Here is a 22,446-nt window from a genome sequence, read left to right as displayed (position 1 = left end):
ATGAAACAAACACACCTATTTTTTCCAGTACATGTTTATTATGCAAGTAATCAAACCAGTGGGAATCAGAAACACAGCAGCTAATGCTAGGGGCATGCACACACTCACTCACTTGCACTAATGTTGCAAGAGGGGGTTGGAGAAGTTGAATGAGGTTTGAAAAGCTATGTTATTACCAGTGCAGGAGCAGCACACTCGCTCATCTCTTAAAGTACTTTATCATGGACTTTAATTTAGACGCAAAAACTAAGTGTACTTACTTTCGCGGAACTAGAATGATTTTATACTACAGCATCTCCCTGTATGAAATGTGTTGTATATTCACTGCCTCTTCTAGTGAGAGCATTCCCATTCCCTACAGTGGGAGAAGATAAGGAGGCATCACATGGGGAGGGAGGTGTGTGAGCAGGGCATGCTGGGTGGTGTTCATGCGCACACACTTGGCAGACATGTTCCTTTTGCCATCTTCCTACCCACTGGTCTCCTTGTAATGAGAATATTATGCTTATTATTACATATAATACAACCTGGTTTTTATCAAAAATTAGGTATGACTTGCTTTAGGCTGCAGGTTTACATTGGCTGCCAAAGGTTCCCCTACTGTTTACATGTGATAGGCTGTGCTATTCATTAACCAGTAAATGTCCCTCTCACCCGTATGTTATCCTTTGGAGGGTGGCTGTGGAATGTTTTCACTGTGTTAGGTAGCTTCTGTTTATAAGCAGCGTCTCTTTATAGACTCAAAAGGACAAGAGAACTTAAAGCCGCTCTTTCCAGTTGTGGTTTATCTCTGGAGAAATGTAGCATTTCCTTAGGTGTGCCCTGTGTTTCCTACTTGTTATGATCATGATACCCTGGCTTCCCTGATTGGACCGTGTTGACATCATTCTCTGCTCTGCTTGGTTAATTATTTCACCCATTCCTCTTGGTATGGGGGCAGTGACTCCATCTGCTTCTTTCAGATTTTCTGCCCAAATCTGAGACCCACTGGAGTTCACCTTAAAGGGGAAGCAGAGTTATGCAAGTGCGGACATTCTCTCCCAAACTACACAGGCTGGGTTAGATTTCTTTTTTCACAGTCAGGTCTGCTGCCAAACCTTCTGAGAAAGCACGAGGCTTCGGTTCAATGAGTGAGGGTAGTCTGTTGGATAATTAGTTCACAGTATCAAATGAAACAGCTCCTTTCCAGTCCTGAAACTAACAATAAGCATTTGTATTTCTTCTTTTTCTAGTCTGTGGTTGTGCACTGTGTAACAGACGAGAGTTCATATTGCTGAGAGGACATCGGGTTGAAGCAGAGTCTCAGTTTCTCTTTCTTTAAACATATTTTAGTAGTAGTCTTCATAGTTCTTGGGGTTGAGGCAATAGAGGATGGCGCCTCCAAAAGAAAAGATGGTGGATCCCCAGGCCAGGCCGTAGCCCCAGTTAAACTCGTGGTACACCCTCAGACTGACCGTCTCGATGAACTTGATGGGGAACAGGACCAAGCTGCATAGCTGGAGCACCACTGCAGAGGAAAACAGGAAGGAAACAGGACGATGTCAAAAACTGTTTGGTTAATACAAGCAAATTTAAAACATGACTAAGCAGCTTACAAGAAGGGAGAACCAAGGCACTCTGCTACACAGACTACTCCAACAGTGCAACATATAGGACATAGAACAAATAACACAGATAAACTAGTGCAAGAGAAAGTTTTGAGATGTGCAAGTAAATACAAATGAAATAGAAATAGTGCAAGAAGAGTATATCTATCTTTGAGTAATGAAAGATTTTGGTGTCTGACTCTGGAAATCAAACAGTGATTGTTTTCTATTTTTTCTATCTATGTCCTTCAGCTCTTCCTTCTTCAGAATAAATGTCGTACCTGCAGAGAACAGCATGATAGACACAGCCTTGTAGCAGCGACTCCTGGAGCTGGAGCACAGGGAGATCAGCGCCACCAGAAAGGAGATCAGGGTGAGGGCCGCACCCCCCAACAGCAAGGCCAGCGTGGCAATTTGCCAGTCTGAGACAAACACACACATACAGGGGCAGAGAGCGGGGGGGGGGGGGGGGGGGGGGGAAGGCATGTTATCACACTGAGATAGAGTGACAAAGGTAGCTAAAACGAGGTTACTCTGGAGAGCCGTGTCTGCTCTGTTGACAGGAGGGAGGAAACTAAATAGATAGACAAGGAGGGATAAAAGGACAGGATAGGTCACAGGGCAGATTGTTGAACTGCAGGAACACTGCCATGCTCAATCTCACACAAGAGACATATTATTCCACCCACTAACGTTTTTGGTAAATTACCACAGTGTATACATAGACTATTTGTGTCTGAGACAACTCCTCAAGCGTATTCTGAAAGCTGCTGGTGGCTCATAATGTTTTGATATGAGCCACTGGGGATCCATAGCCAGTGGCAGAAGAAGAAGATAAAGAATGTGAACCATGCGGTGGATAACCCTGGAACCGAGCACAGCAGTTTAGGTCTGACAGGAAACAAACAAACGCACACACGCCTGGCTACGCACACATTTCAGCAGGTTCAGTAATGGATCCCAATGCAGCAGAAAAGCTTCAGTGAAGTGACTCAGATAATGAGTATCCCCCCCCTCTTGACTGATGCCAGCTCAGCAGCATTCTCAGCATTTCATTCGGATTTACTCCAAAAACACTCAACTGGAAATAAGTGATGTTTCAATCCCACTTCCTATCTTTGTTGGAATGCCTAACCGGAAACAAAAAGAAAAAAGTGAACAAAATGGGAATGTGTTTGTCAAAAAAAGAGAAACTAAACATTTTCTAGTGATTTTAGTTTGCTGTGTTCTTTTAAAAAAAAAACTTAAACAGAAGGTTGCATTTGATTAACAAAATGTTGGGAAACTTAATTAGCCTCAGGACAATCAATTTAGGATTGTTGAGAGACACACTATATGTTATTGTTCAGGGATTATGTGTCTCTTTCGTAGTTTTACTGTGTACTTACGGAAGCAGGAGGTCCATTGGTAAACAAGCAGAGGATATGATGGAGCATTTGATTACACCGGAGGAAATCACTCAAAATACAGTGGGAGGGGGAAAGAAAAAACATCAAAGCATAAAGGGCTTTATGTAAGTGGTCCAATATTACAGTGGGTGGAGAATTGAAAGACTTTAGTTCAGAGTATGTTTTGTCTTTTTTGTATATAAGTACACATTTATTATAGAGCCCAGGAAATATAAAGCATTGCCAAGAATATCTCCTATCATTAACTAGCAGAGAGAAAGTCCCTGAACATAAGCAGCTTAAAGTACAGTTCCCACTCTTGGTTGAGGAAAACTTTATTCCAGGGGCCAAGCAGCTCAAATATAAACAAACATCAACTATTTCTGACCAAATATGGCTCAGGAATTAGAGTTTAAAAACGGGTCCTGTCACCACAGGATGTTGGAAAGAGCCCACAAAAAGCAGAGCTCCTGCATAAGTTGCTCAACACGAGCCCCCCCTTGGAGTCTGACCCCTTGACTTTCTGTACCACTGCCTCACTGGTTTCCCTCAGCAAAGGGCCACAGTGACTTGACCCGCAGTTGTCAGAGCCTATCACTGGTGAGATATCTTCTCTCGGTCTATTCGGTGCCTTTAGCTCAGCCAGCCTGCAACCGAAAGCCTTATCAGTGCGCTTTTGAAACAGCAGGATGCAGAAAGTCATCTCATCTCAGATTTGGAACAGACCCTTTGTGCTGTGCCAGAAACTCAGCCAGAGTCTCAGTGCTTAAAGGCTTTGACGAGCAGGAAGCGCCAAACTATTTATCAGAGCCCCGCATGATGACAGATGGAAAAGGAGATACAGTACACAAGATCCAATCTGAGCATTAATTATGGTCCCATGTGTGCATGTCAGGCACTGCTTAAGTGTTAATCAAAAAAAATCCTTTGGGGGCTGTTTCTTTGTCTGAGACAATGGTGGGAGATCTGTGTCACAGAAGAGCCTGGAGCGTCTCTCTTGCTGTCACACAACAGTTTAGATTCGCTCTCTCAAGACAGGAAGATGGAACGTTCGAGAAGCAGGAAGTTCATCAACCTGAAGTCCGTGAGTACAATGTCTGTGAGCAGGACGCTGAACCTTTACAATCTCTCTGTGTCCAACCTAATGCTCTGACCTCCCTCAAAGACAAGACAGTCACCCAAATACGGGATCAATATCGTATTAAATTATTAATATGCTTTGGCTTCACCGCGTCTGACTGAGCTCACACACTGGCTCCACATTCGTCCTTCATCTCGCACCGACATGGCATCCAAACACACTTCTCTTGTGCGACCGTTCCACATTCCTAATCTTGTAAAGTCTGTATCTTTTCTACTTGACCTCGGACCGTCTGCCTAAGTGTGTGTATGTGTGTGAGGTAGAAAAACTGGAAGAGAGGAGGATTACTAAATGAGACTGTATATTTGTAACACTTCACGAGCATGTCAAAAGGCAATAAGTCATGTCTGCCTTCAACTTCACACAGACATGCCTTGCAGAACAAGCTCTAAGAGGCCAGCTGGTGTTTCTAACTAACAGGATTTATTTAATGCCCAGAGCATGACACTGAGGAAATATTGGGGGGCTGGTGAGAGGGGGGTAGAAACTGATTACTGGGATTCAAATCAATAAGCCTGCCAAGCACACGCATGAGGAAATGGGCAGTTTGCTGTGTGCATTTACTGTGGTATGCTGCTGCCGCTGCTGAGAGCTGACGTGGAGACTGCATGTCTTTATATGGCACCAAAGTGCACTTTGTCTCCGCTGACAGAGGAGGATCGGGGCCAGCGTGACCCACAGTTACTCATCTCTCAGACAGAAAGAAAACATTTAGTCAGACTAACAAAAACACAATTTACCACTCAGAGCACAGGAGGAGGTCAGCCAAAAATGAATTATAGGCTATATATAGGTGCAGACACAGACACACATCCACACAAAGACATAACTAAAGAAGCTGTAAGATAGAGCTACATTTCTTTCCAGAATAGAGTTTAGACAACTTTTACCCAAAGAAACAAATATTGGATAATTATCACAATATTAAGCGTTAATTAGTTATATTGCAGAAAACATCCAAACACAACTATATAACTAAAAAGCCCTGCAAACTACCTTTGGCAAGCTTATAACTGTTTTCTTATCTCCTCGTGTTTGAGGCTATAGTTGTGTTTGCTGGCTCGATTATACTGGCATTGTTTAGTTTTATTGTCCACTTTACAATACAGTTTAACCTTTTACAGCAAAGCCCCGATGTGTAACATCTAGCGAAACCAGTTTGAATTACATATTGCAGGGCTGCTGTATTGGATTACATTCAATTTTATAGTTGTCACAACAAGGCATACATTAATGTTTTCCGGTATTCATGATTGATTTTTGCGAATGTTATCCATATGGTATTCTTAGCCACATGACATTCCTGAATGAATGATTGTGATGAAAATATGAAATGCTTCCATAAATAAACCTTCATGGGATATCCGTAAAGGAATTTCCTAAATAGGGGAATATCAGCATTTCTGGAGTGCTTCACTTACCAAGTTACCCTGGTTACTAATCTCCAGGCATCTGGACCTCTGGGGAGTTCTCTGCTCTGAGTTGCCCTCGCTCCTTGGCCCGGGGAAGAAACCCACACAAAGGCTCATTTTGTGAGCAACAAAAGGCCAAATGAAACCCCAGCTGGCCCGCTCCTGGCAAAGCAACATTCCCACATCATTCAGTGGTGAACAAATGTTTTAGAATAAAAGTGAACTAGCCTAGATAGATAAACCAAATATGCCTTATTGATGACTCAAGGATAAACTTATAGTATTTATTTAATTTCCCATTTGGAAGGTAGCAATGAACAGCCAATTGCTCACTATCTTATTGCATGTAGAAAAAAGTTCTGGAGTTTAAATTAAGCAGGCAATAACTAATTATAAAGTAATTACATTTAGCACTCTCTTGTGTGATATTTTATAATTCTCACCCACAGATTGCTTCAGCGGTGCACTGTCTGCAGGGACTCTTTGTTATCCCTCTGACTTAATTTGAATATGAATGTGGGTTTCTGTCTGCACCCCAAAATATGACATTTCAAGGGGGAAACATCCCTAAACCTACAACAACCATGTACAACCCACTGGTTTAAAACTTCCAAAACAACATGGTGGCTCATCACCCCATCGACCACCATAAGTCAGTGTGTGTTCGGGCACATGAGAGTGTTTCTCACCGGTGGCCAGCGTGCTGTTGCAGGACCACTCCGCGGAGCTGACGGGCTTCCAGCAGGACACCCACATGGACAGGTAGTACTGGTCGTCCGCAGTGACCCACGCCGGGCTCAACACGGCCCCGACATCCAGGCACAGGGCAAGAAAGACGCACACCAATCCCACCAACTTCAGGGGCGTCAACACGGACACCCGGACCTCTTCTGTGCCGCTCACTGATGAAGACATGTCTAAAGTATCTTACTCATTCAAAATAAATGAAAAATAAGTAAAACATTTGCGTGTTGTGGGTCTGTGTTGTTCCTCGGATCCACAAAAGGAGTCAAAGTTGTGGTTGTCCCCCCTGCCCGTGCCCGTGTTGTGGGTAGCAGGTCAGGATGGGGAGCCGCTGTTCTCTGCGCGTCCCGAGTCAAGAGACGCTGCTGCCGCTGAGCCGCGCTCTGCTGACGGGACCGCGGGCTGCTGACGGGACCGCGCACTGCTGACGGGACCGCGCTGTAGACCGCTGAGATAACACAGGCTGCACCTGCTGGGTCCTAGTGCCGAGATCCACTACCAGTAACTAGAGGTGGGAAAAGTACTCAGATCTTGTAGCCTGCCAGTGTGTCAAAGTCAACTTAAATGTCAATGGGTTAAAATCCAACGTTCAGGACCGTGTTGTAAAACTACACAAGTATTAGCATCAACATATACTTATCCTTACTATAAAAGTAAAAGTAGGCTATACTCATTCTGCAAATTGCCCCATTTCAGAATACTATATTATATGTTTTGAGTATTATTATTATTATTATTATTATTATTATTGATTCAGTAAAGTGTTTATCAAAGCTGGTAAAGGTGCAGTTAGTTTGATATATATATAGTATTATTAAATGTAGTATTGTAAAAGTAGCACACAATTGAAATACTCAAGTAAAGTACAAGTAGGCTACCTTAAAATGGTCGTTCTGTAAGTCCTCATGATTTAAAATAAAAAAAGCTTATGGAAAATATTGCAACATGCAGCCATCAAATGCAGGCATCATGAGGCAAACAAAAGAGTAACTTATGATTTGTCTTAATGTAACGTAAAAATCGAGAAAGAGTACATTTTTGTTTTAGTTGGTTCACTTTTTAACTACGTCTCTGCTTTGCGTTTGCAAAAGTCTTTGCACTCCTCGTTAGACTGCTCTTTCTCTCCTCCGTGTCTTCAGGTTACATTTGGTCTAACAACCAATTTCCTGACAAACACACACACACACACACACACACACACACACACACACACACACACACACACACACACACACACACACACACACACACACACACACACAAACACACACACACACACACACACACACACACACACACACACACACACACACACACACACACACACACACACACACACACACAAAATGTGCTGAGGGGAAGCTTATACAGCAAACCTTTTTTTTTGCCTAATTGAAGTTCGCTAATCCTTTGTCCTGAGGGAAGATTCTCTGAATTAATTATTGATACAGTAACACACACTCTTACACACACACAAAACAATATACTGTGAACTCACATTTGATTGTTTTAAATCAAATTAATTTGATAGTTACATTACAAAAAGAAATGCTCCTTGTTAATTAACTGTAAATTAAAGTAAAGGGTTACTGGCAGGTGAGAGGAAACAATAAATTAAAGAAAACAGTGGTCATGTAATACGACACAATGTTTTGAGATTTCAATTTCATAAACCCCATTTATATATGAGTTGCTTCCTTTCAAAACAGACAGGCTCGAAAAAACCCTCTCTTTTACAGTAGTTTGGATTTTTGTTTGTGTGTGAGAGAAAGGAGTCGGTCAACTGATCCTGGCGGCAAAGTCTTTCAACACCATTACTGATGATTAAAGATTGGAATCAGTAGACTCTGTGACTATAAACATGAACACACACACACATACACACAAACAGTCCTTTCTAACTACTCTCTCTTTAGCATTGATATACCGTTACTGCCATTGAGTTGCAGATGCAATACACATATTTAATGGTGTGTGTGAGGTTCAAAATGTCACTGCTTCGATTTTAATGTCTAAATCGACTGACACAGAACATTAAGTAAAAGTTAAGTCGCATAGAACATTGATAACTGTTGTTTCTGCTATCAATAACTTTCCGGCAGTGTACCCAAGCTGATTAATGGTGTGAGAAAAATACTCAATTAAAGCAGCAGAGGACAAATGTGAGGCAGATATATACTATTGTTTAATGAAAATAAATCTAATTCATTGGAGTGTGATTTTGCTCTAAATTCATGAAAAGGTCAAAAGTTACAACAACTCGACTTAAGGGGATACATTGTTGCAGTCAATGTATTTTTCAGATGCATTTTAGTAGAATAGAAAACCAAGTTGTTTACCGTTAACATGATTGTTTGCTGGTGCTGTAGCCAATGGCAATGTACTACCTTAATTAACACAGCCATATTGAAACTGTATTTAACAAGAACAGCAATAACTTACACAATATATCCAAATCAGGATTTATTTGTATCTTTCAGATTTCAGTACAGTAATTTGTTTTGAAAATGGAAGATAAAAAGGGACTAAAATCTGACAGCATCTTCCACTTTTTCATTCAAAGCTTATGTCTAACTACAGTGCTCAGTAAATGAAAAGCTGAGAGTAAAGAGTGACTTCTAGTGGTCACAATAACACTTGCAAAAAATAAACTCCTCCCATTGACAACCTTCTGGATCTATGTTTTTCATTTATGTTCACCCTCTATGTATCCATTTTTTATATAAACTGTCTATATTGTAACTGTATGTTTGTCTATTCTACACATGTCATCTATTGCACATCTTCCCATCATCAAGTTTATCTGCAGTTTCTATGTAAAAAGGTTTGAGGTTTCTTTTTTTCTTATCTATAGGGTGTGCACAGATTGTAAAAACCCCTAAGGCTAATATCTGATTCGTCTTATTGGGTTGTATGAGTCCAGAAAACATTTTTATTTCAATTGAATGCAATGTTTATTTTAACTATTTATCTTAATTTGTTTGCAAAATCCCCTTATAGTAAGAGAATGAGATAACTACGGGTTTTTTTAAAAGACAATTCTGCTAACTCTATATTATATAGTAATATATACATTTATTTAGTGCTATAAAACATTTTATGTATGATGTGAATATTTTGGGTCTCTGTCCCTTTAACTAAGTGGAAGGGGCGCTGGATGCAAACAGACTCAGAGCACTGCGCATGCGCGACGTGCATAGCAACACTGGGAAGGCAGAGGAGAAGAGGGATCGTTTATGCGCATTTTTGGGACGAAAAGAGGTGAGCTAAAGTGATAAACTGTATTCTTACACTGACACACAACATTTACACGAAGTTCAAACTTGTAGTATTTAGCAAAGGCTCTTCTTTCGAGCTCTGTTTTGGAATATCCGGCCGTGTGAATCATGTGTTGCTCGTTAAATCGCATCCGAGGCTGGAGACGCACTGATCCTACAAATCATCCCCGCTTGTCAATACACGGGGCACTAACCAAAGCTAACACCGCTAAACAGACGGACGAGAATAGACCATAAATAGGCTTGGCTAGAATCTTTGAAGCTTTCGGTGTGTTATTACAGGCTGTCTTGTAATCTGTGTAACGGGGCGGCGGCTCTTTGTGTGCTGTCTCCTCCGCTGGTGATCTAAATCGGGTAGCTACTAGCAGGATTCCCGTAACGCTTAACACTGTCCAGCAGCCGCCATTGGTCACTCTGGTCAAGGATGTGTCACACGCACTACACGCCCTTTAACGCCTAACTGTTATAACCTTACACATCCATTGGAATATAATACGCAAGTCTGTCAAAATGGGAGAGTGATGTTTTCACACGGCTGTGCTACGTCTATGTCTTGCATTGATTCATAGTCAGAGGTGGAAAAAGTACTCAAAGCTTGTACTTAAGTAAATGTAGAAGTACCAGAGTGTAGGAATATTCTGTTAAAAGTAAAAGTCCTGCATTCAAAAGGTTACTCTAGTGAAAGTAGAAAACTATTGGCATCAAAAGTAATCATTATGCAAAAGGACCTATTTCAGAATTACAAAGTAAAGAAGTATTCTAAGCTAAATGTACTTCGAATATCGATAGTGAAAGTGCTTGTTATGCAGGGTTAATCTTTTCACACCATTTTATTATTTTGGTTGTCATTTCATCCTGTTTTTAAACATGCAAGAGCATTTTAGCTTTGTGGCTGTGGACCAAGCTAAATGCTACTGTGTAGATTAGTACACTACTGCATTATACCATATCAGCATATCGTGTGTATTTATATGTACAAAGTAACTGCGGGTATTCAAATAAATGTGTTGGAATAAAAAGTATGATATTCACCTCTGAAAGGTAGCAGAGTAGAAGTATAAATGAGCTTTAAATGGAAATACTCAAGTCAAGTATAATTATTTCAAAAAACCTACTGTAGTCTAAAACTTGAGTAAATGTACGTAGTTATTTTTTCACCACTGTTTATTATATGCAAGTATTCTTATCCCCAAAGCATGTTACAACATGTGGTGAGAGGAGAGTGATGTTTTCCCAATGTGCTACTGCTATGTCCTGCATTGATTCATAGTTTCTTTTTATAGTATTTTTCTAAAGGAATTTCACAAAGTGTGAAATGTCCAAGCAATTTGGCTCAAATTAGATGTTTTCTCCTGGTTTGCATGATCAAATTCTTCAAAATTGTGTCATTGCCTCCTTCCAAATGTAATAGGTTAAAGTTGCTTTGAGGGATTGTTTAAATAACTGTTTATGTTAGGAAAGAAACAAAAGAATATGTGTGTTTTTGAGAAGGAGTCTTGGTTAATTATTGTCGGATTTGTATCAGCAGGTTCAAAGCGTTTCACTAATGTTTGTTTGGTCTTCTACAGAAAACCCCCTAAACAGACGCTCAGGAATCATGGGCAGTGGTACGTTTACTCACACTAAACCTTTTTGCCTTTACACCACAGACAGAAGTTCACACATGACCATATCACTTATACATTTCCTAAATAATCTCCAATTTCTTTTCTTTTTTCTTGTCTATTGTGTTGACGTTAGACGTGTTAGAAACACAATCTTAGTCGTGGAATGTGATTCTCCAGGTTTTCCTCTGTTGTCTTAAGCAAACAATTGCCATTCTTTCCTTAGGGAATTTCCTGTTTTGATGAATTTTGCCACTATGTTCCTTTCTGCCTATTAAGCTAATCACATCTCTCAACATACGAGTCACACTCATTACTTCATTTGGTGCCACAACCCCTGGGCATGTTTCATGAGTTTATGTTCTTGTTTGGGATACGTGTGAAACAGAGGCCTGCTCTGTTTCTCTAAAGTTCATTCCTCAAGTTTTTCTTATGTGGCCCAGGGATGGAAGCCTAAATCAAAGGAGCTTTTGTTTTTAGTCAGAAATGTGGGCCCTTGGCAGGACTCGGCTCTGCTGCCTTTGTTTCAATGCCCACCATCCCATTCCTGGCCCTCTCCCTTTTCTGCTTTTTTGGCACCTCTATCCTCCTTTACTCCTGTTTTACTCCTCTTTTTTTCAAAACACTCTCTCTTTGCTTAACCCCCCCCCCCCCACCATGCAGTTCTGCTTACTGACTCACCCCGTACTTTCCTCTTTCTTCTCATGTCTCGGCTTGTCACTCAATTAATGTCTTTTTTTCCCTCACACGTATTTCAGTCTTACATCATTTGCTCTGCTTCCCTTTTCTTTCTCTTCCCCTCCGTTCCTCTTCTTTCTCCGGCCTCTCAGTGTTCCTGCCGGCGGACGCGGCCCACTCGGTGCTGCACAGGCTGCGCAGGGCCAACTTCTTGCTTGAGGAGATGAAGCAGGGGAACATCCAGAGGGAGTGCCGCGAGGAGATCTGCACCTACGAGGAGGCCCGCGAGGCTTTCGAGAACGACGAGAAGACGGTGAGGAAAAGAGATTGGCTTCTAATCGGACCTACAATCTCATGTGCTGATTACACACAGGAAGAGTAGAACACATTAAACACCTGCCAGACGCGTAAGGCTAAACGAGGGCACTCGTGTAAACTCATGAAGGGATAGTTTAAAGGTCACCTATTATGCAAAATCCACTTTTTCATGTATTTTATTCATCAACATGTGTCCCCTCTGTGTAGAGAGATTCTGAAAGTTTCAGGAAAAAATATTCGCTGTCTTTTTTCTCCTGACCCATTTATATAGAAACCTGTCGGAAAATGAGCTGATCAGATTTTGGCCACTTTATGATGTCATAACGATTTTTTTGGGTTGTGTAACCATTAGCCAATAACCAACCAAGGTAACCCCCCCCACCCCCCACCTTATCACCTGAATCTCCTCCTAGAGAACCATTGTGTTCTTTTCAACCAAATATCTCGCAGAGGGGCGTGGGGAGGGGCTCCTTATTTTGATCTAATGTAACAGACACAGAATCAGCACTTTTGAAACAGGGCTGAAACAGAGGGGATTATGGGATGCATGATCTGTTTGGTATTTGGAGCCAAACACTTCAGAGACATGTTTTGTATATATGTGAGACCTATAATATATTGATGAAAAACAGTATAATAGGGGACCTTTTAATATAACCATTAGGTTAACATGACTTGCTCACTAGTTGCAATGTCTGAAAAAGAGGTTTAGCTCAACAACAAAAAAAGATTGAGGGTATCAAAAAACTCAATCATCTTTCTGCTGCTTCATCTTCATAATTCATTCTTACCATCACCCATAGCTGGCTGTAAATCTATGAACACAGACCTCCAGCTGGAGCCAGGGGCCTCAAATCAATACTACTACAGCTGAGTAACTCATACCAGCATAAATCAGAAATATCCCCTCAAAGGGCTATTTTGTAAGGTTTAGGTGTCCAATAATGTAATCCTATGCCAACAGTGGCGCTTGTGGAATGTGGGTGTTTTTTTTTCAGGAAGTGATGATTATCAGCAGGAAGAACAGCCGAGTCCATAGAGGGGTTCGGGGGGGGGGGGGGGGGGGGGGATGTATTTGTAACACTATTGTGAGGCCAGAGAGCAGATGGACGAGGCACAATCATGTGCTCGCTTTTTGTTTCGGATGTTGTTGTCTAGTGCCTTTGTGTCCCAGCGATCCAGAAAGAAAGCATTTAAGCTGAGCGACCCATTGTTTGGGAAGCAGTGTTGTGCCACAATGTTTTTGCCTTTATTATCTCGAAGGAAATGTTTTTATCCTGTATTTCATTTTGTCTGTCTTCTGTCTGGTTTCAGAGACGGTTCTGGGAGGAATATGTGCGGGAGAGCAGTCCAAGCGGGGGGCTGGAGACGGTGGGGGGGGTCCACTCTCTCTACCTGATCGTGCCGTTGCTGCTGGTGGTGCTCATCATCGTCGCCGTGGCCATCACTGTGTGGCGCTGTCACTCTCGCAAGCGTTCGCAGCCCAGCCCCAGCCAGGGACACTCGCACCACGACCACGTCCTGTCAGTGGTCTCTATGGACCATTGGGGGAGGGACTTCCACCAGGGGGACCATTCAGAACTCAGTGTGAACAGCAGCCCCGCCTATCCAGGCTCAGAGCCCACATCAGGGAGAGGAGGCACCGGAGACCCGCCACCATCTTATGACGAGGCTGTGGGCCACACAGACGTCCAGATAGAGACGGAGCCCCCGCCCCAGTACGAGGATATAGTCAACACTAGCTCTGGAGGCCGGGTGAAGTAAAGGGGTCTCTCTCTACCGCCCCAACAGAAGCCCTAACACACACTAAGACCATCTGATGAATGAGCAGAATCACTGTTGTGGATTCACCAGCCTTCTCCCCTCAACACACACCGACTGTTAACGGTCTGCTCGATGGACTTATACAATGTTTGCCCCGTGTGCCAGCGCTGTTGAGCTTTGCACTAATCTTTCATCGATGAGGTGAAGTAATAGTAGGAAGGATGTCGCAATACCAAAACCAACCAGCCTCATCTGATTTTCCTCAACTTCCATCTGTCACACTGATGCAAGTATTTAACTCGGCAGGCATAACAAATGTTGCATGTTGCGAATAAAAAAAGGGTTCAGATTGCCATAAGGGAGGACAACTATTCCAGAAGTGTATATAAGGGTTGGACCAATGGTTTATTGAAGGGTGAGTGCCAATTTTTTAGATCGTCTGCACATATTTTGCATTAAATTCAACCTTTTCGTGGTCCAAAACATGGCATTTACTACGGTTTTGCCCCAATCTATACCATTCTTTGCCATCTTAAAACATTTCTATTCATTTGTATCAACATTTCAAGGATTGAAAACGTAATCCCAATACGAATGTGAATCAGTTTGAAATGCCTCTGAACAGCACAAACAGAGAGAGAGAGAGCTAGGCTACTACTATGAAATTGGCAATTACTTTTTACTTTCTATAGAACATATTTATTTCGAAAGTCGTTTTACATTTTGAATATTGCATACTTGGCATTATTCTGAAAGAGCATTTGTTCTAGTGGAACACAGAACAATTCTGCTCCAATGAATGATTTTTCACCACCTGAGTTCAGAAAGAGAGAAGCAATTAGGAAATCAAGCAATGTTTTTGTTTGTGTAACCTGTAAGCAAACGATGATGCAGTTTCATCCCACTCGTTAGCTCTGGCTCAATGGACTGACTCCTAACACAAACATTTGTTTGTTTACTTTTCCTGTTTTATGCTGGCTAAGTGGAGGATGCTTAGCTTGTTAATTGTAGAAATTGTAAATGACTGCCCGGAGATTTATATTGGGGGTTAAAGGGAGTTTGGAGACCAAACATTAGGTAAATGATCAGGTTTCAGAACCAAATCAATTTCCACATGAATTGAATCCATGTTTGAACCTTAAAGAAATACAATTTTACAGGATTAAAGAGTCAAGATGCCAAAGGAATGCATTGGTCCAACTTCAGTATACACTGGAATGTTTTGGAGATACATATGTAAGATAAAACCAGCAGTAATGAAGGTGTGAGATGTGTTTGGTGTATGTGTGTCGTATGTGCTTACAGTGTGTGATGCATGCAGCTGGGTCTGTTCTCCTGAGGCTGGATGTGGCTCTGCTCCGTCTGGTCTGTTGGCATTTATCAGAGCCTGCTTTAACTGTGAAAATCGACTCTTTCCTCTAAAGCAAATGTAACCATGTAGGAAATTAACACAGTCTTCTGCCGTGCCACTTTCACTAAAAGCACACTGAGGATTCTCACGAGCTACACCATTAATGGAAGTTTGGAGTGAGTGACTTGCATAGGATTGTGGGACAGGAAGCAATAGAAACAGGCGCTTTGGAAAAATGTGTATAAGAGGGAAGAGATTCTGTAATTAACGACACTTTCAAATTCCACGTTTAGCATGTGTAATGTACCTGTATATAGATATGTATAGTCTTTACGTGTGAAGGTAAAGTGATTGTTTTTCATTGCATATGGGTGCAGTGACACAGGTAAAGCTAGTATACAGTAGGTTTGGATACATTAAGGACTCAGAGGCGTGTGGTGCAGTGGATAGAGCCTTGGTGTTGGGAACAGGGGTTCAACAGGTTCAAACCCCACTGCAGTCAGCATGTCGTTGTGTCCCTGGGCAAGGCACTTCACCTCACATTGCTCCTGTGGGGATTGTCCACAGTATTGAGTATGTAAGTCGCTTTGGATAAGAGCGTCTAACAAGTAAGATGTAATGTAATGAAGGCATTACATTACAAGAGCAGGCATTAGTGTTTGAGCTCGAACTGAGCTTTTGGATGAAAGCCAGGACAGTCTGGTTTGACGTCTGCTGGAAAAAGTTCTCTTACTCTATATGCAATGTTGCTGCATACACTAAAAACCAAATATATCTGTCTAATAATACTACTCATAAATGTCACATGGTTACACCTCAGACTGAGCACTGATTATTATACTTTTTGTGAGTTGACCTGTGAACCTCAGCACTTGCAATGACCTTTAACTGAGTTGTGCTGGGAGGGGGGGGCAGCCATTTTGGTAAGGTTAGTTGTTGGACTGTTATTTTCAGAACCCTTTTTTTACAATGCCTTATTAAACAAAATGTTATATAACATTAAATGCAAGAAAAGTTGTTATACACTCTTGATATGTGCAGAAGCTTGAATTCATTTGTAATAAAACACGGACAATGTGCAACGTGCGTTTCTTCAATTTCATTTGGTCGTGCATTATTATTGTCATCATGCAAGTTTACATTTGAGGTTTATCTATTTATTTATTTTCTTCCTGGGTTACATATTGATCCTCAATGTGTCAATCATCCACATTTTCCAAGGCATTCAGTTTTGTAGACTGGACTGTAGACATAACGAGTCATTTCTGTCACATACTTATACTATTACTTTTATAGGACATATTTATGAAGTACAGTAGTTTATTTTGTGACAAACTGCTAAATAATCAATGTCTCTTAGTGTTCTATAGTATTATATTCATTATAGAAATGTCAATGGCATAAAATGTTTTGACATTTTGACATACTAAACTATGACCCGTTATGCAATTTTATCACATACTTTAGTATGACATTTTATTTCGAATTTTAAATAGTTTGACTGATTACTTTTTAAAGAAATGCTATTCCATGACTTGTTCTGTTTATGATGTATGAAGCTATCATTTTTTTAGTGACAGTTATTGCATATTATTATTTTCATTGAAAAACTACACCAACCATTTTTATGACGTTTATCCTTTAGCTTTGGTCAGTGTTGCAGTATTACGAAGTAAAGATTCAAAGGTATATTTCAAGGGTAAATTAGGACAAAGTAAATGTGTAAACTGATATTAACTTGAGAAAAAACAGAACGAACAATGATTTTATCTTTAAATTGCTTTTATGTATTTCAAAAAGGCATTTTGTTTTTCCAACATTCTTCTTTCTTCAATCAGACACCTGGCCTGGGATTCACATATATCCTCTCTGTGGATCCAACATCCAACTATTGTTTCACGGCTCTTCAAACAAACATGACTCATTTACAGCGGGCGAACAACCAATCACAATGTGAATAGGGGCTCAAGAGGGATCCGTTATTACAAGTTATTACTTAGCTCTGATTTCTAAAAATAACCCATTGTTACAAGCAGATGCACATGAAAACAGATGTATCACACACACACACACACACACACACACACACACACACACACACACACACACACACACACACACACACACACACACACACACACACACACACACACACACACACACACACACACACACACACACACACACACACAGCAGTGCTTTGTTAAGAAAAGAGTACAGAGATTCAACTAGAGCAAACCCAATTTAGCTTTGACATAGAAAGAAACCACAGCTAGTGTTTGACACAAACACCTCTTTAAAAAGGAGCACATCATCATTGTGAGATGACCTAAAAGCAGGTACAAGTATATTAATGCAATCCCAGTGTGACTAGAGTTTTACCAAGGCTGATTTTACAAAACATAGCAAACAGGAAAAAAGGAAAAGTACCATAGCAGATTTAAAATAATCGGACGAGTTCATATGATTTTAGTAAACACAGAGTGAACTGCTGCTGATCAAACAGTTCACACCATCATCACAGACAGCTCCCGGGGGGTGTGATCCATCCTGATGGATAAACCTGGGATATGCGGTCACACCCACTCCTTGGGGTTTCGTAACGCCTCCAACATCTCGGCCTCCAGGGTACCTTTGGCAGGCTCGTGCATGTACTCCCACCTGGGGAAGAAGGGGGAGTTTGTTACCTGGCAACACAGAGAGCTTTTTGCTGAGCTTTAAACCAGTGTTGTCTTACCTAGCACTGAGGGGGAGAGACATGAGAATGCTCTCGATTCTGGAGCCAGGCGTGGCCAGGCCGAACTTCACTCCTCTGTCGTACACCAGGTTAAACTCCACATATCTGCAACAGAAACACAGAAAGCCATTGTAGACACCGGGTAACAGGATTTATCATCATGAGGTAGACATCTTTACAATCTGTTGTGCCTAATCCAATCAGGAACATTAAAATCAATGATACACTTTATTAAAACACATGTCTGTAATCAAGCACAGTTAAGGTTCAAATCATCTTAAATCTTAGTAAACGTTTTTATTTCAGGAGAAGGTAAGTGTCCTGAGGTCTGTGCATGGTGAGCGGCCCTGTTAGAAAAGTCTCACTGCAGTGAATGAACCTTTGTAATGCTGTAAAGTAACCAAATCCACATTCATCTGCATATTTCTAAACAATCTAAACAGAACTTCAGCGTCTCCCTTTCCTTTCTTTCTTCTCCCACTTTATCCAAACTTTGTATGAGTTTCTGACCCACCATCATAACTTTCCTTTTTTATAAAATCCCCTTTTAGCTTTTGTCTTTAGTTGTGGTCTCTGTTCAAATGACCCAATACTCCCCCTGCTGGCAGAGAGCTCTGAACTACCATGTATGGATCACAGGCTGTCCATGGAGTCCTTTTTTCATTCATGCGTTTCAAAGTGTCTTCTTATTTGAACCTTTATAGAAAAAGGGGAAATGAAATATTGATTGTGATGGTTAACCTATCATAAGCATGTTCAGTGTTTGTGTTAATCCTTGATCCGGCTTACTTTTTAAGCAGAAATGGTATAAATAGAGAATTACATATTAAAGGTTCATGTTTTTTGCAGTGTACAGTAACTAGTTTAAGAAGCCTTCATTCATTGAACTAAAATGTGCTATGATATACAAAATCTCCTTTTAACCCTGGACATCTTCAAGTCATCATTAAACACTCACGTGTTCACCATGGCCTTTGACCCCTAACACATCACAGTCCCCCTGCTTCTACTCCTACTTATTTAATTTGTACTTTATTATTTGACCCTTTTGTTTATTTGTTTGTTCACCATGTAAAGCGGCCTTGGGTCCCTTGAAAGGCGCTCTACAAATTGAATCTATTATTATTATTATTATTATTATGATGTGTAATCATAAAAGCCACAAGTGACTTTACTCACCTTCCTCGTCGTACCTGCTGCCAGTCCTTCTCTTCCTCAGTGAAGGAGTCGTTGAGGTGTTTGTGCACGATGGGCAGGTAGCAGGGCACCACGGTGCGAGCACAGCTCTTCACGAAGCTGAATGCCTCCTCCTGACTCGGGGAGTCCAGATCATCAAAGAAGATTCCTCCAATACCTCGAGTCTCTCCTCTGTGTTGGATGTAGAAGTATCTGTCACACCTAGAAATACACACAAGTAAAAATGGCTGTTTTCCTTTTTCTTTCCTTTCTTTTATAGCCAGGTCGAGACTTTAACATATTCAGCAGAACTGGGCTATGCTGCATATATATTATTTAAAGGCAAGAGGAAGAGAGGTATTCAAAATAACTTGGGTGAAAGTACATCTACAGTAGGATGCTTCTTTGTAAGGGAATTTCTACGAGATGTAAGAGTACTCTCATGTCTCAAATCAAGCTTAGCTTAGCATAACGAGTGGAAACAGGGGGACACACCTGATGTGGCTAGAAAAACAAAAACGTCCAACTAGCACCTTTGACATCCTGGATATATTCTTAAAATGTATATTGTGGAGTATTTTGTCTGCTTCTCTGTGAAATTGCTTTTACATTTAAACAAATAACATAATATATCTATGGGAAATGCAGTTAATTCAAATATTGGCTCCATTTTAGCTTTGACAGCCTGACAGGCTAGCAGCGTGGGGCTGGACCAAGCACAGGGTGAATTAAATTGACAAAACGTCCTTATTACAAGCCACATCAGATAAACAACACCCATCCCCTTCATATCCCCAATGCTCACTGACTTATGTCAGGGCTCAACGGCTTTTCTGCGACTGCAGATTTTAGTCAAAGACTTCCTCTTATCATCATCCTACAGTGAGGATACACCCAGTGTAATAAGCACACACAAATTCATACGAATCAGGCCTCCAAATGCGTAAGTGCTGAAATACACACACAAACAAACAAACAAACAAACAAACAAACGTAGGACTAGTCAAACTGTACCATTTCTTAAAGTCAGGGTAGTACTGAGAGTGGTGTTTGTCACAGGCCTCCTTCAGGGTGTTGTGGAAGTGAAACGCATCATCTTTATTAATATAAACTGGAGTCAAGTCTGTGCCTCCACCAAACCACCACTGCTTAGAGCCTGAACACACACACAAACACACAAGACAAGGAATAAAGAAACAAGTGTTATCATTCATTCATTCATTCATGCACTCAATAGTGTCATTGACACCAAGACACAACTGCTGACATCATAACTGACACTCACCATCTTCCTCCTCGATCTCAAAGTATCTGTAGTTGAAGTGCACAGTGGGGATGTGGGGGTTCTTGGGGTGAATAACAGAGCTCACACCCATGGCACAAAAGGGCAGCTTACCTGTGGGAAAATAGAGGCTTGTGTTAAGAGCTTTATCAAGCTTTAACCTGCAAATAAATATCAACGGAACAGAACGTACCATCTTTCCCTTTGAGCACTTTCCCTCTGCTCCTCATCTGCTTGGCAGCCTCTTCAGTAAGGTATCCAAACACCACGGACACATTGACCCCCGCCTTCTCAAACACCTTTCCATCCTGCATCACACAGCTGATTCCTCCACCACCTGAACCACACAGGGTGAAATACATTGAAAGAGATAGATGTAAATGTGGTTGTTTTATTACATCGTAGATTAGACTTTACTTCAGGCGGTGTCTCTTGCATGCATCTGTGAACTCTGTGTTGCTTTGAGCACAAAAACATGCCGCACACTTGAAGGTCCTACACTTTCAAGAATGCCACAAACACATTTAGCATTACGTACAGAATAAAATGCATACGTATCCCACAATTGGTTGCTTTTCAATGTAGCCTGGGTATCAAAAAATAACTCAAATTGGAAACATTTGTATCCAATAAAGATGTAATAACTAAGAACGTAGGGATGGACGTATGTGGTTGTTAATTGTTATTGAGAATAATGATAACTTATGTCATGTTGTGTTGTATTTAACCGTGTTGTAATTGTGTTGTTACCTTGGCCAAGTATTTCTTGTAAAAAAAACATGTCCAACTCCAATAGGCCTTCCTAGTAAGAATAGAAATACCAGGCGAGCACCCCTCACCTTCATTCCTCTGCCACCGGTCCACCTTGAACGTCCCACCGTCCACCACCTCCAGGGCTTTGCAGAAGTCGGCCTGCGTCTGCATGATCAACATCTCCATCCTGGTCCTCATTTCCCCTTTCCTCTCCTGCAGCTCACCGATGTCGGTCACCGGAGGAGACATGAACCCCCTGCACCTCTCCAAGATCTCCCCCTCGGGTTCCTTCTCCTCAGAAATTGGGGATACTTTCGTTGCCATTTCAGCCTGCTGGAAGTGGTTAGCGTTGGCTAAAAACCCCGCTACTGCCGCAGCTGCTGTGACGGCTGCGGCTCCACTGAGCAGGGCTCCCCTCCTGGTTCTCCCGGCCCCGGCCCTGCCTGCGGTCCCATGGGACATGAACCGTACGCTGGAGCCCCTGGAAAACCATCTTGTACTCGGAAGGAGCTTCGTAAGCGGGCTGTGAGTGCAGGACAACGGCGACTCTCCTGAACTAGCAAGCCCTTTTGAATATGAACTCAAACATCGTCTTGCGGTGGTCCGAGCCGTTTTGTTTACAGAGCAGAAGACAATGGTAGCCATTTGTAGGAAAAACAACCGCTCTAAGGCTGTTGTTAGTTATTGAGTAGTTAGTTACTTTAACATGATCAGAAGTTGTGCCTACGTGCTATCATGTGAGTTATCAGTCAAGGGGGCGTGTAGTTCCTCGGCAGCAACAGATGCAACGTGGGAAATGTCGTTCTTTGCTGGGCTCTCCTGTAGTTAAAGTGTAAAGCAAAACGTCATGCCCCATAATGCAGTGCGCCACAAACCAAATGTTGCGTTCAATGAATGTTCATATCCTTCGTAGTTTGTACTTCACAGTACAAATGGATGTACCTCTGTTTCACTTATAAGTTAAACATTATAAATTACATTATAGACCTTATTATATTCTGAGTTATACTCAAACCAGAATGTAATATTGACTTTTAAGACATGGTGTTTTATTCATAAAACACTACTATCCCAGATCCCAGCATTAGCAACTCTGTATAGCTATTTGCATATGTATATATATATATATATTATTCATAATTGTATTTGTATATTTCATAGTTTTCTGCTTTAATGAAATAGGCCAAAATAAAGGTAATCGGGTGACTTAATGTACCTCCAATGGTCATGTGCT

General features: G+C 41.4%; 3 protein-coding genes across 3 annotated transcripts; 1 reads left to right on the top strand and 2 right to left on the bottom strand.

The window, feature by feature from the left end:
• Positions 1 to 16: 16 nt before the first annotated feature.
• tmem47 (transmembrane protein 47) lies at positions 17 to 6,682 on the bottom strand. The gene is made up of 3 exons (XM_079652899.1): positions 6,217 to 6,682; positions 1,868 to 2,008; positions 17 to 1,507 (listed from the first exon to the last, which is right to left on the bottom strand). Exons 1-3 carry the CDS (start codon positions 6,440 to 6,442, stop codon positions 1,329 to 1,331), a joined length of 546 nt encoding a protein of 181 aa, XP_079509025.1. The 5' UTR covers positions 6,443 to 6,682; the 3' UTR covers positions 17 to 1,328.
• A 2,794-nt stretch (positions 6,683 to 9,476) lies between these two features.
• prrg1 (proline rich Gla (G-carboxyglutamic acid) 1) lies at positions 9,477 to 16,346 on the top strand. Its single transcript, XM_079652887.1, has 4 exons — positions 9,477 to 9,532; positions 11,118 to 11,156; positions 11,984 to 12,144; positions 13,464 to 16,346. Exons 1-4 carry the CDS (start codon positions 9,508 to 9,510, stop codon positions 13,911 to 13,913), a joined length of 675 nt encoding a protein of 224 aa, XP_079509013.1. The 5' UTR covers positions 9,477 to 9,507; the 3' UTR covers positions 13,914 to 16,346.
• A 682-nt stretch (positions 16,347 to 17,028) lies between these two features.
• Positions 17,029 to 22,212, bottom strand: cpox (coproporphyrinogen oxidase). Its single transcript, XM_079652881.1, has 7 exons — positions 21,299 to 22,212; positions 20,653 to 20,796; positions 20,463 to 20,573; positions 20,192 to 20,333; positions 19,181 to 19,399; positions 18,002 to 18,106; positions 17,029 to 17,925 (listed from the first exon to the last, which is right to left on the bottom strand). Exons 1-7 carry the CDS (start codon positions 21,855 to 21,857, stop codon positions 17,841 to 17,843), a joined length of 1,365 nt encoding a protein of 454 aa, XP_079509007.1. The 5' UTR covers positions 21,858 to 22,212; the 3' UTR covers positions 17,029 to 17,840.
• Positions 22,213 to 22,446: the final 234 nt, after the last annotated feature.

Source organism: Notothenia rossii, assembly GCF_949606895.1.
Source record: "Notothenia rossii genome assembly, chromosome: 1".
NCBI lineage: Eukaryota > Metazoa > Chordata > Actinopteri > Perciformes > Nototheniidae > Notothenia > Notothenia rossii.
Note: the sequence above shows the minus strand (reverse complement) of the source record. Positions and strands in the feature narration are given on the sequence as shown.